The sequence below is a fragment of the Sitophilus oryzae genome, unplaced genomic scaffold (genome assembly GCF_002938485.1).
Source record: "Sitophilus oryzae breed Bouriz unplaced genomic scaffold, Soryzae_2.0 scaffold_374_pilon_pilon, whole genome shotgun sequence".
Classification (NCBI taxonomy): Eukaryota; Metazoa; Arthropoda; class Insecta; order Coleoptera; family Curculionidae; genus Sitophilus; species Sitophilus oryzae.
Window position 1 is genome coordinate 774,255 of NW_022146945.1, and position 18,861 is coordinate 793,115.

At 31.0% G+C, this 18,861-nt stretch overlaps 1 protein-coding gene across 1 annotated transcript; it reads left to right on the forward strand.

The window, feature by feature from the left end:
• Nucleotides 1-17,600: 17,600 nt before the first annotated feature.
• Nucleotides 17,601-17,927, forward strand: LOC115885124. Its single transcript, XM_030903913.1, has one exon. It carries the CDS (start codon nt 17,601-17,603, stop codon nt 17,925-17,927), a length of 327 nt encoding a protein of 108 aa, XP_030759773.1.
• Nucleotides 17,928-18,861: the final 934 nt, after the last annotated feature.

The window sequence follows — 18,861 nt, forward strand, 5'->3', positions numbered from 1 at the left end:
GGTAAGTAATAAGTATTATAAGTACTGTGAAAAGTAACTCATATAGATGGTTTTTAAACACATTTGCCTTATAGAATTTTAAATAACTATTAAATATGCCTGGTAGTTTAAAACCTTTTTTTTTGCTTATGTTTAACGACGTTTTTATATTGATAAATATATATTCTTAATAGATACTTATATTGTTTGTACTATTCTAGAGCACATTCTTATAGGTTTAGATATTTAAGAAAAACCATACTGAATGTAAATTGATTGGCTGTAAATCTGTATTTTAAATAAAAATAAATAAAAACAATTAGGATTTATTTGTATCTCCTCATATTGAATATAAAATATCAATTAGTTCAAAGCTTTGACATCATTAAACATGATAGAAAATTTAAATCTACTTCTTTTAGAGGTCATCGATGGTTTTGGATTACAATCTCTATAAAGGTAAGTTAACTAAAAAATTAGAAAATTCTTAAATAAATAAATAAATTACTTATTTCTAATATAATCACAAGTGGTTATCCGATGCACAATTTCATATTAATTTTGTACAAAACATTGGACAATTCATTTGGAATCATTTTAAATTGTTTTTTTTTTCATTTGAATTGGAATGTATAGTCGAAAAATATATGATTGTATTAGACTCACTCAATAATTAAAGAATCATTATCATCGTGTCAAGATGTACAATTTTATATGGTTGAAAAAGTACAAATTAAATATTGTTATGGACAGGCCTGGGAACTGTCATAAAAGTCAAAAAGTTATTTTCATTGTATGATGCTTGTTATTTTTGAAGTTTTTATTTTTACGTTTAATGTTTTATCAGACTTTTCTATTGCAAAGGATGCAAGTGTGTTCAGTTTGAAGTTAATATAATTTTTCTTTCTGTAGAAACATCGGGTATGTAGGTATAGAAACATATTATACAGGGTGGACCAAACTGTATTCCGGAAACTTCGGCAGCATATTCTGCAGATAAAAATAAGTAAAAAAGTTAGTATAAATATATGTCTGAAAATGCTTCGTTTCGGATATACAGGGCGTTGTAGATGTATCATTTTTATTTCGATGTTTTCCAAATAATTTCTGAACTAAAGTCATAGACAAACAAATAAAAAGAGACTGGCAAATTAAATGGCAAAGAGAGGGACAACGTTCACGTAGCGAAACTCAGAACGCAAAATTTCGTTCTATTTATGTTGATCTGCGCATTGCGTCTATTGTGCCCACTATCTCATTCTAATATAACAAGAGAGAAAGAAGCAGCCATATAAAACGTAATTTCTAAATAGAAATTAGAACAATCGCCTTTCGTTTTCGTCATCATGCCAATCAAAATGACAACATCATGACAATTCGTCATGTTTGTTAATTTTTCTTTTGGTGATTTACCTTTTTTTCTAAACTCTCCATTTCATTGACTTATAAATATGGATAGGGAACAAATTTCGGTAACCCAAATTTCTTTATTCCATATATATAGGTATTTATATTTTGTTACTTATAATTTTCGGTTATACTATTTGTTATTTTATTTGCTGCAGGAGCCAGTATCATCTATTTTTTATAAGTATTGGTGCCCCCTTTCTCTGATAGATATGTTAAAGACACCCGGTAAAATAAAAGTACGTAGTTATATTTATCATCTTATTAAGAAAAAAGTAGAAGTAGTAGTGTCAAAAATATTTCGAACCTCTCTTAACATAACAAATTAATACAATTAATTTTTTTCATTTTTTGGGTAGGTAGTTTATAGTTGGTTTATAGTAACTAGAAACTTTATTAATATACCTATTTTACTTTTGTTTTAGGATTAAAACTGGACTTGAAAATGGTTCAGGATCGTGATTCTCGTAAAGTCTTCTTTGCTTGGATATTCACTTTGTTATTGCAAGTTTTTTCGAAAATGAGATTTTTAATGCCCTTTAAAAAATTGCCCGATCGTTTCCTGCAACAGTCAGTTCTTCTGCATTTAAAATTGGTAGGTGGGTGGAATAAACACTGTTATTTTTTGTTATTATATTATAAAAAGTTTATTTATTTTTATGTATAAATAGATATGCTTGTAAAACAATACAATTTTTGCTTTTTTTTATAATTTCCCTTATAATAGTAATATTCTTTCGTTCTGAAAGAAACTGCAAATTTTCACTTAAACTGATTTATTCCCTACACCACGTTCCCTTTACGTGGTATAGGGAATAAATCAGTTTAAGTGAAAATTTTCAGTTTCAGAATGAAATAATACTACTAATAATGGCTAATTTAATTTTTCCGCCATCCAGAATGTGTGATAATGTCTTACGGTACGTTTTATACCTATCTCTTTCTTTTTCATATAAAGCACACATAATAAAGAAAGATAGCAATAAAGACGTACGTGCTGACATGGTCCTGCTAATTGGTTTCAAAATTGTTATTCTGAGTTGCGCTACGGGAACGCGGTCCCACTCTTTACCATGGGATTTGTCAGTCGCTTTTTATTTGTTTGTCTTTGACTAAAGTCGATCTTTGGATGAAAATTAATGTAGGGGTTTTTTGACATGAGAAATTTGATTTTGATGTCAATATGACTCCTACTAGTAGAAGGCGCCACCTAGAGGTATTTTATCTGTTTTGAAGTATAATAACTTTTTGTCCGTACCTTTATAAAACTACCGAGTGAAAAAATATACATCTCTGTGACTTTTTACGTAAAAAATATTTCTTTGTAAAAATCGCTACGAGCAACCGTTCTCAGGATAGTTAGAATGGAAATAGTCAATACATGTCATATTTGACAAGAAATAAACACATTGAGAGAGAGAAAGAGAGAGAGTAGATATAGTTATTTCACTGAAATAATAAATTTGGATTTTTTTTTAATTTATTATAAATTTTTCTTCGAAAGAATTATGATAAAACAGTTTCTGTTCAACTGTTGGCACAAGAACATTTCACATTTATGATTTCAGTCTAATAACTATTTAGTCAACATGTTTAATTTATGTCAATGATGACAGGTATTGTTAATTTCGATTCCAAATATCTCGTAAACCATTACTCGTAGCGATTTTTACCGTAAAAGTCGAAGAGACTTTTTACGTAAAAAACGTTCAAAAAAAATTATATTTTTTACCCAGTAGTTTTACACAGGTACGGACGAAAAGTTATTATTCTTCAAACCAGTTAAAAATATGTAGGTGGCGCCCTCTACTAGTCATATTGACATCAAAGTCAAAAAACTCCCATACACCAATTTTCATCCAAATATTGATGTTACTTTAGAAATTATTTGGAAAAAATCGAAATAAAAATCAGAAATTAAGCATTTTAGGACATACATACGAACTTTCTTACTTATTTTTATTTGGAGAATATGCTGTCGAAGTTTCCGGAATACAGTCCGGACCACTTTGTATATTGAACCCTCAACTGGCGTGGTGAATTTTTGTAACGTTTATGGCGTGCTGGGGTCCTACGGAACCCAATTTCTTTTTTCGGTTTAAAATACATGATGAAGAGATTTTATAAAAAGCTTGTTATTTTAACACTGTTTACAATATATTCAAACTTGTGAACAAACAATTTCATTAATTTTCAACAAATTAATAAGAACGGAGACAAAAATAAAGCAAAAAAATATAACTTGGCTAAGAAACCCATAGAAATTAAAAGAGATATATATTTTATGATTTTACCGTACTCGTATTATTAAAAGTACAAACAACTGAAATGTGAAGCTAAAGTAATAAACATAAATTATTTTCAACAAAACTGCAAACCTTGAATGTACAGGGTGGGTCAAATTCGACGCTTTTAAATGGAAACACCATTTTCTATAGGAGATAGATGAAAACTAATATCGGTGTCTTGAGCTCAATTTTCATCAAAAACATGATGGTGAAAACCGCACATCAATCTGTTACCGTTTCGGAGTTACGGGGTGTTTTTCAAAAATGTGCATTTTTAATAAATCGCTGTAACTTTTTTGCTATGGAAAATTTTGTATTTCTATGAAAACATTTCCGAAGCATCTTTTCGCGTAGAATTTAATGGTTTAAGTATAATTTTTTTTAAATTAATAATTTAAGAGTTAACAACAGAAAAATTGATTTTTTATTTGGGACACCCTCTATATTTTTAATTAACTGAAAAGAATTTAAAATTACCTCTCCAAAAATATAGCACACTTGATATTTTGTTATAATCCCCTTCGAAATACAGAATTTTTAAAAGTTCGCCACTTTTAACTAGTTGGCTTTGGACCCCTTATTGATGATATGCCCTTAATGGAACTCGAAAACATATTTTTCCAGCAAGACGACGCACCGCCTCTGAACGCTGAAGTTATCAGCAAATTTGCACCCAATTTCAAGAATAATTGAATAGCTACCCAAGATCCCAGTCGTCGGCCGTCGAGGCCGCCTGACTTAGTGCCCATGGATCTAATCCTATGGATATATTTGCTGGAGAATAAAGTTTCCTTATTCTTTCGTATAATCTAGACAAGAATTAGAAATACTTAGCAGTTATGAGAGGGTATCTTTTACCCCTACTGAGTTAATAAATTCCGCGAGAAATGTTCAAAAACTGCCCCGTCTGTCCATAACAGAAGACGGTCGATATGTCGAACACCTGTAGCAAAATCTTATGTCTTGGTTTGCTATTTATTTTTATTGTTATTAGATATAATTTAAATGTATTGCTGTTGGTTAAATATATTTTAAATTGTTATAAAATTCTGCATCTCTCATAGCAAATATTATTTTCGTTTTAATTGATGCTCACATCTAGATTTTTTTTGCATTACAGCTGGGTGTCGTTCAAAGCCTATTTATTTAAAGGGGGCGAATTTTTATATACTCTATATCTCGAAGAGGAATCGAGCAAAATATCAAGTGTGTTATATTTTTGGAAAGGTAATTTTAAATTATTTCCAATAAATTAAAAATATACAGGATGTCCGATATAAAAAATCAAATTTTCTGTTGATAATTCTTAAATTATTAATTTAAAAAAAATTATACTTAAACCATTAAATTCTACGTAAAAAGGTGCTTTGGAAACGTTTTCATAAAAATAAAAAAATTTCCATAGCAAAAAAGTTTGACAGCGATTTGTTTAAAATGCATATTTTTGAAAAACACCCCGTAACTCCGAAACGGTAACAGATATTGATATGCGGTTTTCACCATCATGTTTTTGACAAGAATTGGGCTCCAGACACCGATATTATTTTTTGTCTATCTCCTATAGAAAAGGGTGTTTCCATTTAAAAGCGTCGAATTTGACCCACCCTGTACATAACTTTTTCAAATACAATTCATGCTAATATAGGATCTGCATTTGCCGCACATGGATCGTGCACATTTGATTCATGAAATTTTTGTTTTTTGTCATTTATTCATTGACATATGGTTGCCATATACCACATCTCTTTCTTTTCTGGTATTGATTGTTCAGTTTTCTCTCTTCTATAAGTAAGAGATTCAGAATCGGAGTTATGGTTACTCTTCGGAGAAAAATCAATGTCTCGATGGTCTTCATCTCACTTAAGCCTCTTTAAGTTCATCAAACCACTCAATTAATACTTCCTCAAAATTAGCGTCCCAGTGAGGCACACTTTTTAGACTACCCAGCATCCTAATAATGTAACATTCTTGGCGCAGTGGTGCCACACAGACTCCAATAAAATTTTAGCTCCCGCTGGTAGGAACAATACTTGATAAAATCAAGTGCGCCTTTAACAGTTGCATATTGGTACCCTAACTTAAAGGTAAATGGCGCGGCGGGGCCTAATTCTTAAACGTAAACATTTTACAGAGGTATAAATAGTGCTTGGGGTCCGCTGGACCCCACCACGCCAGTTGAGGGTTAAAAATCAATCTCGTCTTTATTTCTTATAAATTTTCGATAATAAAATTAAAAGTGAAGCAAACAGTAAATTTCGTGTTTTATTTCGTTCTCCCTCAGACATAAGGATTTGGTAGTCACGTGCACCGTCATTCCGCCTATCTGCGAAAAACAATCGACGGCTGCTTTCGACCGAAGCACGCCAACTTTAATGAGTTTATAAGTAGATTCGGATTGGTAAACTTTCGGCCTGTTCGTAAGCCAATCAAGTGGAGAAATTAGGAACTTTACTACGTAAGCCATGATGAGAATTCCGGTATGATTTATATGGCCGGAATAATGGACGAGAATATTGAAAAATTTGGTTATTATAAATTGGGGTGCTGACCTGGATAAACTTTTGTAAAATAATTAATTAATTAATTATTCCGTCTCTAAGGTTAGGTTATACATATACTACTAGAAAACTAGATATAACTAAAAAAAAACGATGGAGACAGAATCATTGGTCTGATAGCACTTTTGTTTCCGATAGATTTATATTTTGATTTTCCTTAAAAAGTGCTTTGTTTGTCTGTTAGAGGACATCAAATTAAAAAAAATGAACACAGTGAAGAAAAGTTGAAATAATGAGGGGAATATATAGGGTTGTTCACCATATACGACACGGAGTATTGTAGCGAAACGATTAGATTTTTACAAATTCTAATTTTTGGGTTCGTTGAAGGACTATTAGAGCTACAATTTAAAAATATTTTTACAAAATACAGAGCTTCCCAAATAAATGAAAAATATCCAAGATGTATTTTTTTAAATGGAACACCCTGTATATTATTACATATTTAGTTTCTACGATTAAAATAAAGGTACATTTGATTAAGGTTTATCACACTTAAACCTTACCGTTTTTGAAATATTTTCAATTTTGTGAAATTGCACTAAACATTTTAAGGTTTCATTTCTCCAAGTGTATCGTAGTTTTTAACACTAACTATTTATTGAAGTTTATTTATTGATCAGTTATTGTGTTGCAATAATAAAAGTAATACTACCTCATACAGAGTGTCTAAAAATTTATTTTAAACAATTTCTAGCTTTCAGCGTCAAAAACTTGTTTAATTTAAATGGAACACCCTATATATTTTCGGAGAATCAAATGCACAATTTAATTGTCTATCAGACTGTATTATACCATTTTTTACCTATCCCTTCAAGATGCATTTTCTTATAATTTAGACCTCATTTATCAATATACCGATGGAATATTGACATTTTAGATTGTTTTTAAAGCAACAACTGTACAAAATGTACTGGTGCTAAAAACTATAATATTATTAGCCCATTTGTGTACAAAAAGAAAACTATTTAAATCTTTATGAATATATTTTAAAATAGTATACCACTAATTAAATAAATCACCATTATTTCCGCTCAAATATTAATTAATACATACTTAATTGTATTAGTTAATAAACTATTCTAAATAAATGTGGATTTGAATCAGAAATCAATATAATAATAAAATATGAAAATGAACGTCTCTGTTGTTATAAATAATTGTTATAATATTAATTCGTCAAAAAATGAAATAAAATTTTTAAGGTGTTACTTTTTACCAAATTGTCTAATACACAAACAAAATTCAGTTTTTTTAGTATTTGGAGCAATTATTATTAATGAACGCAAACAGGCAAGTAATATATTCTGTATACTGGAATCAAATTAATTGGTCCTCTTTAACAAATATATTTAAACACTTTTTATTTTTTAATGAAATAAACGAACTATGTGGACAATATTAGTATCTGTACTCTTTAAAAATAATCTAAAATGTCAGTATTCCACGGGTATATTGATAAATGAGGTCTAAATTATAAGAAAATGTATTTTCTACGAAAACTTGAAAAGATAAGTAAAAAATGGTATAATACGATTTGATAGACAATTAACTTGTGCATCTGACTCTCATAAAATATACAGGGTGTTCCATTTAAATTAAAAAAAGTTATTGCCATACTAGTAATTATTTAAAATAAATTTCTAGACGCTCTGTGTAAGGTAGTATAATTTTTATTATTGCAACACCAAAATTAGGAAATAGAAATACTTCAGTACAATATTTGGTTTTAAAAACTTAAATACGCCTAGAGAAATGAAGCATTAAAATTATTACTGTATTTTGACAATAACGTAAATATTTCAAAAACAGTAAGATTAAAATGCGGTAAACCTTAATCAAATTTACCTTTATTTTAGTGGTAGAAACTAAAAATGTAATAATATACAGGGTGTTCTATTTAAAAAATACAACTTTGATATTTTTCATTTATTTGGGTCACTCTGTATCTTGTAAAAATATTTTTAAATTTTAGCTCTAATAGTCCCCCAACGAACCCAAAACTTACAATTTGCAAAAATCTAATCATTTAGCTACAATACTCCGTGTCGTATGTGGTGAACAACCCTGTATAAATTAAGCTTTTAAAAATAGCAGGAAGCAAGGGAATAGTGGTTGTGCAATAATTTTCTTTTTGCTGGGTATACAATAAACTCATAGTTAAACATTTTTTGTATAAGGAATATTATTTCTAATTTAAATATTCTAATTCTGATCGTGATAAATACTGAAATTAAAATAAACAGCTGGTATTGTCATGTTAATTTTACCATGTAAAACAGTATATAAATTGAAATATTAATGCTCTTTCTGCTCATATAGTTAATTATATATTTTTATTATACCATTTTAATAATTGAATTTTAGTTATCTGTACTGGCTTTGCCGTATCTAATATGCTAAAGAGCCAATATGGATAACAACATAAAGCTTTTGTAATTTATATTTTATAAACACGCGCTAACAAAAAAACTTTTTTATTAAAGAGAATGACTAATCATAATAAGTAAATGCGTTTCATACGATAATAAATTATGAAAATTACAAAAAACTAGCTGTGTGAAATTATTAAATTGCTAATACAATTTTCTGGTCTAGAAACTAAACTGAATATAAAGTAAGCGAGTTGCGCTGTCATGTCGTGTTTTATTAGAGCTTGTAAACGAAGAAGGAGACAGTTTAAACGCCTTGCAAAAAACGATTAAAATGCTCGTTTTGCTCGACTAAAGCGAAGGTAGAGTTACATTAAGCCTTGCTTGTTTGTCTTGTCTGTGTTTTTCGGTACATGAAAGGGGTTGATTATCTTTTTAGATATGTTAATTACCCTATTTTAGACTAGACAGAGTTTTTTTGAATGAATAAAAAAATTTGGGACAAAATAGGTAGGTATCTAGATTGAATCTGGATTTGGGTGTCCTCAGAGTCAAGAAAAAGAAGTAGAAGGTATAGCCTGAGTGGTTTAAAAAAAATCATCAGGCTTTAACTTCCTAACAAATAACATCAATTCTAATTCCGAACCATTATGTTTTTCTGCTTTGACAATTACTACTGTCAGTTCAGTTTGTAAATCATCTTGTAGTTCAAATCAGTATTTCTGTGTGCAGACCAATGCTGAATGACTAAATAATACCAGAACATGTAACGCCCATATACGGGCTGCAGCAGATTATGTAATGATCGACGTGATTTTTTGGATGTAACGAATGAGTCGTTAGCTAGTCATCAGCGACAATTTTAGCAATTTTTAATAGTAAACTTTATATAAACTTTATTATAATGGTGATTAGTTGTTCAGCTTTCAAGTGTAAAAACCGCAGCAATAAGAAAGTACCCGACTTACGTTTCATAGCTAAATAAATAGACAACTCTACCTTTTTAGCGTTTTATTAGTTTTTTTATTGTACTTATTCGATAATTATTTTTCTGATATTATATGTACCTGATATGTGCTATACGTCGATACTAGTTTTGTACCCTTTCTTAACATTTTAATACGTTTTTTTGTAATTAATTAGTATCATACCACCAATATAGCATACACCATAGACGTAGTCAAAACATTTATCAAAAATATAAATATCCCTTCAAACAGCTGTGTTAAGAAAAATATGAGCCACGGCACTGTTGGAGGTATGGTGGCAATTTGGGTATCGGGTGTCCTTGTATTCTTTAATCATTGCCAGCGCTATGCCCACAAATTACATGCGTAAGCTGAAGGAGAAGGGGGTTTCAACGCCAGCCGCTACCGCCACATTGTGGAGGGAGTGACGTAAATCAACTAAAAACATGTAAAATAGGACAATAAACAAGAATAAACTACAGGTTACTCTACTACTATACTACTACGGTACTACGGTTTATACAAAAAAACAACCGCTTTAAAACAGAAATAAACCGGTTTAAACAAGAAAAAAAAACACACCTGTCTTTTCCTGCTTAAATAAAAAAAAAAGTTTTTTCTTGACATTTTTTTTTGTTCCAATTACATTAAATGCAGACCTTACGGTTTATATCTGTTTTAAAGTGGCTTTTTCTTATTTAAATCTATTTATTCTTGTTTATTAGCCTATTTTACATGTTCCTAGTTGTTTTAGACAGTGTGGCGGTGGCTATGGCGGTTAGCATTGAAATCCTCTTCTTTGTCTACTTGTGTAGGATTTGCTATATTTACAGCTCTACTGTAAGATTCCTCTATTAAAGTAAATCGTACAAATTGATCAACCATATAGAAGTACTGTTTACCAGTAGTAACATCAGTTGTAGCAACTGTAGTTTTAGAAGTTGTAATCAATTTAGTTACTACTCTATCAAATTTAGTAATAGCGACATTATTGAAAACAAGAAAATACTTTATTAAGTGGTCTTTTTAGAAGACTTTACGGAATGTAAGGAAATATTCCCTAGTTTAAGAAAAAAATACAAAAATACACATCTTCAATTAGAATACATTCCGTCAAGGCATACACATTTCAAGTGCGTCTCAAATGTGCCTCACTCCTATAACTTTTTTATTTTTTTCAGATATAAAAACGAGATTTGGTATGTTAGTATTCGACATAAATTTGTATTGATTGACGTATTCAATTATTTTCGCTTCTACTACAACCGGTTCACCGGAAATAACTACAACTTTTGATTTTTAAACGGCACTCGGTATTTTTTACTTTATTGGGTAGAAAATGGCACTATGAATAGAATGACATATCATATGTCAACTTTTGACATATTCACTTAAAAAAAATAGCATTTTAAATTTCAATGGTTATAAATGTAACGACAATTTGACTCAAAATATCAAATGACTGGTACCAAATTATTCGTAAAATATGCTTTTTCCAAATATATCCTCGTTTCATTTGAAAAAATTGAGATATGATTAAAAATACGATTTGGGCATCATTTAACCGACCAGGACAAGACACGAAAAACATTAGACGATGAAATGTGTTTTTCCAGGGCTCCTTGATTAAAAATTAGTGTTTTTAACACATCCAGGGAACTATAGATTGAAATTTAAAATACGATTTTTTTAAGCAAAAATGTCAAAAGTTGACATATGATATGTCATTTTCTATGGAATAAAGTAAAAAAAAATACCAAGTGTGTCATTTGCCAATCAAAAGCTGTAGTCATTTCCAGTAAAAGAGCAAGTGACCAAAAACAATTAAATACGTCAATCAATCTTAAGTTATGTCATATACTAACATACCAAATCTCGTTTCTTATTTAAAAAATAAAAAAGGTATAGGGGTAACCCACTTTTGAGACGCACTTGTAATACATTTTCTACAAGCACTCGTGTTAGTTGTAAAATATCTTATATACAGGGTGGCGCACCTCATTCGCCTAGGTTGATTATACGAAAACGGAAAGATCTAGAAACAAAATATTTTATGAGTACATGTGTGAAGGCAATGTGCATAATTTAAAATTATTTTGAAATGTACAGGGTGTGTCAGAACTAAGATCCATACCAAAGTTATATTTTTTCTTATGGAACACCTGGTATTTTATTTCATTTTTGGATTCTTGGGCATAAAATAAGTCATTTATTATAAGGGTTTAATATGTTTAAAGGCTTTGGTTTTTGAGATATTTAAAGATATTTAAATATGCATGCGATAATAAAAAAGTTCACCTCGTACATTACTTTTCAGAATTAATTCTTGTGCTGACTTTCAAGCCAGAAAAATAGACCAGCAATTTTTGATACCCCTGTATACATTTAAGGAAGCAATCAAGTTTTTTAGTAAAGTTTGAAATAGAGCAGCAATTTTTGATACCCCTGTATACATTTAAGGAAGCAATCAAGTTTTTTAGTAAAGTTTATTTCAAATATTTATTTTACATAAAAACTTCGTTATTTCAAATACAACACCCTGTATTTTTTTAAAAAAATCGAGGCAGATTTAAATGCTCTTTTATACTGTATTAGGGTTTTCTATACCTATGTGGCTCAGACTTTGAATAAAAAGCGATTTTTCAATAACATTGTAATCAAGATGGCTAGTGTGGCCATGGCAATTTTCTAGTGACAATTTTCTAGTGACACAAATCATCGTAATATAAATCAAAAAGAACTACTTCTTTATTTTTCTTGATAAAATAATGAATAGTTACTTATTAAACTATTGTAGAAAAAATAAATAAAAGTAAACTGTTATAACTTTAAATAAAGTCGATAAACTAATGCCTATTTTGAAAATAGCTATTAAGTGTCACTAGAAAATTGCCATGGCGACACCAGCCATCTTAATTACAATTTTATTGAAAAATCGCTTTTTATTCAAAATCTGAGCCACATAGGTATAGGAAACCCTAATACAGTTTGAAAGAGCATTTAAATCTGCTTCGACTTAGTTAAAAAATACAGGGTGTTGTATTTGAAATAACGAAGTTTTTATGTAAAATAAATATTTAAAATAGACCAGCAATTTTTGATACCCCTGTATACATTTAAGGAAGCAATATTTTTTTTAGTAAAGTTTATTTCCTTGGCTTCAAAGGCAGCACTAGAATTAACTCTGAAAAGTAATGTACAGGGTGTTGACAAACTTTTTTATTATAGCATGCATATTTAAATATCTTTAAATATCTCAAAAACCAAAGCATTTAAACATATTAAACCCTGATAATAAATGCCATATTTTATGCTCAAGAATCCAAAAATGAAATAAAATACCGGGTGTTCCATAAGAAAAAATATAACTTTGGTATAGATCTTAGTTCTGACACACCCGGTACATGTGAAAATAATTTTAAATTATGCACATTGCCTGTCTACATATACCCATAAAAAGTTATATTTCTACATCTTTCCGTTTTCGTATAATCAACCGAGGCGAATGAGGTGCACCACCCTGTACATGTGAAAATAATTTTAAATTATGTATATTGCCTGTCTACATATACCCATAAAAAATTATATTTCTACATCTTTCCGTTTTCGTATAATCAACCGAGGCGAATGAGGTGCACCACCCTGTATTACTGGACGGTCTTATTGAGGAGTAAATAAACGTTTTTAAAGATAATCCCATCCTCAGTGTCAGTCCTTTAATAGAAAGGATCAAATGCCTACTGTCCAGTTCCAATTCCATTAAGTTTGATCCGTGTAGGACCTAACCAGTCATTTATATAAGCCACACGTCGCTTAACGTTAATACCTGAACAATCATTGGACGTCCTTCTCGCACAAGTGCCGCAAATTATGTGGAGAGAATGCGGCGTTGCCTTACCTCGCGTCGAACTTACTATAAATTAAGTTGAGGCCGGCTGTTTTCATTTTTCCGGCATTTCTATTTTTTCTTGTCACGTATCGTCTATAATTTGGTGGAAAATGCGATATTTTCATCAGAATTCGACGTAATACGCACATAAAAGGTTTTCTTGAATTAAGTGCATATAGCTTTTGTCCTAAGGGATATATAACTTTCATATTATCTCAATGTTCTTTGGCTATGAACAGAGGTTCTTAAAACTACACACCGGTGTCTTAGATTAACTATGTATTGGTTCGCTATATAACATCTTTATTTAAACTACGAGTTTCTTATTTGAATAATTTATGCATTAAAATTATAGATTCATATGCATAAAATATACAGGGTTGTTCACCACATACGATACGGAGTATTGTAGCTAAACGATGAGATTTTTACAAGTTGTAAGTTTTGGATTCGTTGAAGGATTATTAGAGTTACAATTTAAAAATATTTTTACAAGATACAGAGTGTCCCAAATAAATAAAAAATGTCAGACTTGTATATTTTTTTTAAATTGAACACCCTGTATATTATTACATTTTTAGTTTCTACGATCAAAATAAAGGTAAATTTGATTAAGGTTTATCACACATACTGTAACCTTACCGTTTTTTAAATATTTTCAATTTTATGAAATTGCAGTAAAAAATTTAAGGCTTGATTTCTCCAAGGGTGTCAAAGTTTTTAATACTAAATATTTACTGCAGTTTATTTATTGATCAGTTATTGTGTTGCAATAATAAAAATAATACTACCTTATACAGAGTGTCTAAAAATATATTTTAAATAATTTCTAGATTTAAACGGCAATAACTTGTTTAATTTAAATGGAACACCCTGTATATTTTATGAGAATCGGATGTAAAATTTAATTGTCTTTTTTACCTATCCTTTCAAGTTTTCGTAGAAAATGCATTTTCTTATAATTTGGACCTCATTTATCAATATACCCATGGAATATTTACATTTCAGATATTTTTAAAACAACAAGTGTACAAAATGTACAGATGCTAAAATCGATAATATTACTAGCCCATTTGTATACAAAAAGAAAATTATTTAAATTTTTATAAGAGTTATCCCACCATTAATTAAATATTCCACCGTTATTTTCGCCCAAATATTATTAATTACATACTTAATATAATTATGTTAATAAAGTATTCTAATTAAATGTGGATTTAAATCAGAAATCAATGTAATAATAAGTTATGAAAAATGTCTCTGTAGTTATAAATAAGCATTCGTCAAAAAACGAAACAAAATTTTTAAGGTACTACTTTATACCACACTGTCTAATACATATACAAAATTAATTTTTTTTTGTATTTAGAACTATTATTATTAATCAACGTTCTCATGTATAGATAATCTACGCGTTCGTGTATAGATAATCTATTTACTATCCAACAACTGATAGAAAAACGGAGTTCACGTGAAGAAGATACACATCTAGCTTTTGTAAACCTTCAAAAAGCTTACGACTCCATCCCCAGAGTTAAACTGTGGTACATACTGGAACAACTTGATGTCGATGAATGTCTCATAAATTTAATTAAGGTGCTGTACAACAACAACGCAGCTCGTGTTAAGAGCGGTAACAAACTCTCTGAGGTAATTTGTACAACTAAAGGCCTTCGACAGGGATGTCCTCTGTCGCCTCTTTTATTTAATCTGTATTTGGGAGTGGTTCTTAGGGACTGGAAGAAGAGGTGTGGGGGAATGGGCGTCCCTGTAGGAGATGACTGTTTGGTTACATTGAATTTTGCCGATGTTCAGGTGGTCATAGCTCAAGATGCTTACGACCTTGAATTCATGATGAGCAGGTTAAATTCAGCATATACACGGAATGGGGCCTTACTGTGAACATTGATAAAACGGAATACCTAGTGACCAATTCAGATGATAAATTTGACATTTTTATTACTGACAATGCAAAGCTCAGACAGGTTGAATGGTTTAAATATTTGGGGGCACATATAACCAGAAAGGGACTGGACAAAACAGAAGTATCTGCTAGAATAGAACAAGGGCGGAAGATTATAGGAGCACTGAATGGCATCTGGTGGGACAAAAACATAAGACCAAACACAAAAGTACATATTGTAAGAGCCTGCCACGCCCTTTCTAATTTGAAGTTTAATAAAACACAAAGTTTACTTAATCTGAATGAGTTACATAGAGGCCACTAGCTTTTTAATTTTAACAGCCGGGTGGTCGGGGTTCAAAGAGATTAATAAAAGGGCGCCACGAGATTATACTCTATGAACTCGGCATAAAAGATGTTACTATTAAGTAGACTTCAACACTAACCTCGAACTGTTGAGTGCAACTACCATGAACTTCAAATATTACTGTAATTCGTTAAACTTAAGTGACTCTAACTTAACTATGAGACTAGACTGCAAATAATACTACTAAACATGTTTAAGTAATTTATTAAAATATTAAAAGTTAATATTTAAAGAAATGGAAATGAATAAAAGTAAATGATTGAAATATATTAAGTCAGAATTTAAATCAATAAAAACTAAATCTATGACGTCATCCCCCTTAACTTAAACTAAGTATGCTCTAAGGGCGGAATACAAATATCAAACTAAATCTAACTAATATCTAAACGATCTTACTCTACTGGATGTGATATACTTGAAGACTTCCTCCGGCTGAGCTACGGCGTATAGCTACAGGGTTGCTAAGGCGGTGTACAGCAGCTCGGTGTACTGTCACTGGAGCCCACGGATGTCAGCAGAGGTACAGGTGAAAGGTAGGTGTTGAGATTTCAAATGGTGAACATAAAAACCCTAAATCATATTGGTTGTCTTAGAAAAGAGCCTCAATTATACAACAAGGACTAGCACAACGTGTAGGAGTTAATAAAGGTAATAAAGAAGGACTAATCAAATCTGAACTTTACCTCAACGAGGGTTTATGATGTCCAACGGATAACTCTACACACGGGCAACAGGAACGGATGGAATTCTGGACTGTTCTGTGCTGTACGGGCTGGATCGGTCTTCTTGCTCTACAATTACGAACAACCAAATAAGACTTAAGAAAGATAACACTCAACTAATCTTTCTACACCACGTGGGCGTGGAAAAGTCGAAAACCAGACAACAATATGAACAAAAATCAGTTGAGCATTGACTTAGAATAGGCAGAGAATTATAGCATACCTTGGAACTGTTCAGGGGACTTCTTGGGCACGTGGAATCGGAATATCGGTCGGAAAAAGGCTATTTTAATCCCATTATGGAAACTGGTCAGTTGGTCCATGTAAATCCCACAAAATACAACCACTTCTCTGACCAAATGTGTTCCGGAAAGACTTAATCCTTCACTAGGAAGACCTGCTAATCACCAACAGGGAATGCTTCACGGAACGGCAGCCAGTTCTTCACGACGACACTCTTCAGCCGGGGGTACAGAAGAAGTGATGCAAGGATTCGATTTCCTTCACAAAATCAGATTTCAACCGGAAATCTCCCTCCAGGATATAGATAGAGAACTATATATCTTGGACTAGTCCAACTCACAAAAGGCATAAATAAAAAACGATGTTCTAGATTATTTTCACAGCCATCTTCGATATCCGGTCAATGAACGAACTAAACTCACAAATTCCCACAATGAAATGAACGAATTGCACACTGCGATCCACATCAGAAATAACCAATTTAACTACGAAATTTTATCTGATAATTATAAAATTTCAATAACCAAAACAAAGGATAAATAAATCCAAAAGATCTGATTTGATCTGACAGTGACAAGGGACAAAGTGATGACCAAAGATATAGAGATGGACAAAATTCTAATGCTGGGCGGTATCCAGTGACAATATTCTGTGGCTATATAATATCGCGGTGTATAACGGGTTGCATAATAGTAAAAATTTAAATAAAATAATATTTAACCATAAAATTATAGTAAACATGATGCAAAAACAATAGTTATTTACGATTATTTATGAGCTAGCACACAGAGGTCGTTGCGAGGAAATTTGACTGTTACAAGCCCTATTGGAGTCCGTAGTAACTTATGGGTGTGAAGTTTGGACCTTAAAAGCTGAACAAAAGCGAGCTGTGAATGCACTCGAAATGGACTCTTTGAGACGCAGTGCGAGAGTATCTAAACTGGACAGAGTTAGGAACGTGGAAATCAGAGCCAAAATGGATGCCACACAGACAATAGTGGATAGAGTCGAACAGAGGGGCCTTAAGTGGTTTGGACACTTGCTACGCATGGAACACCAAAGATGGCCCTACCGTATCTACAGCTGGTCACCTCCTAGAAAAAGGAAAAGAAGACGGCCTAGAAGATCCTGGAATGAGGCCATCAGAAAGGCAATGGAGGACCGTAACTTGGAAAAGGAAGATGTTCTTGATCGTAACAGGTGGCGGTTAGGCGTGGGAATGCGACGTTAGTTGCGACAACCCTGGAGTATATTATTAATCAACGCAAACAGTCAATTAATGTACTTTGAATACTAGAATCATATTAATTGGTCCTTTTATTTTTTTAATGAAATAAACTAACTATATCGACAATATTAGTATCTGTACTCTTTAAAAATTTGTTATATCATTAAAATATTCCAAAATGTCAATATTCCATGGGTATAGTCATAAATGAGGTATAAATTATAAGAAAATGCATTTTCTACGAAAACTTGAAGAGATAGGTAAAAAATTGTAAAATACAATTTGATAGACAATTAAATTGTGCATCTGACTCTCGTAAAATATACAGGGTGTTCTATTTAAATTAAACAAGCATTTGCCGTTTAAAGCTAGTAATTATTTAATATAAATTTTGAGACCCTCTGTATAAGGTAGTATTTTGTTTATAATTGCAACACAAAATCTATAAATCAATCTATAGATCAATAAATAAGCTTCAGTAAATATTCAGTATTAAAAACTTCTATGCCCTTGAAGAAATGAAGCCATAAAATTTTTACTGCAATTTCATAAAATTGAAAATATTTCAAAAACGGTTTAAGTGTGATAAACCTTAACCAAATTTTTTTTTTGCCTTTATTTCAATCGTAGAAACTAAAAATAGAACAATATACAGGGTCTTCTATTAAAAAAAAAACAGCTATAATAATTTTTACTTATTTGGGACACTCTGTATCTTGTAAACATATTTTTAAATTGTAGCTTTAATAGTCCTTCAACAAACCCAGAACTTACAATTTGTAAAAAATCTAATCGTTTAGCTACAATACTCCGTGTCGTATTTGGTGAACAACCCTGTAGATTGGTATATTTCTTGTTAAACTCATATTTTAGGCTTAGATACCAGAATGGGCAACCCTTTTAACGAAGTTTGCCGAATATGCAAGAAGCCGAGGGA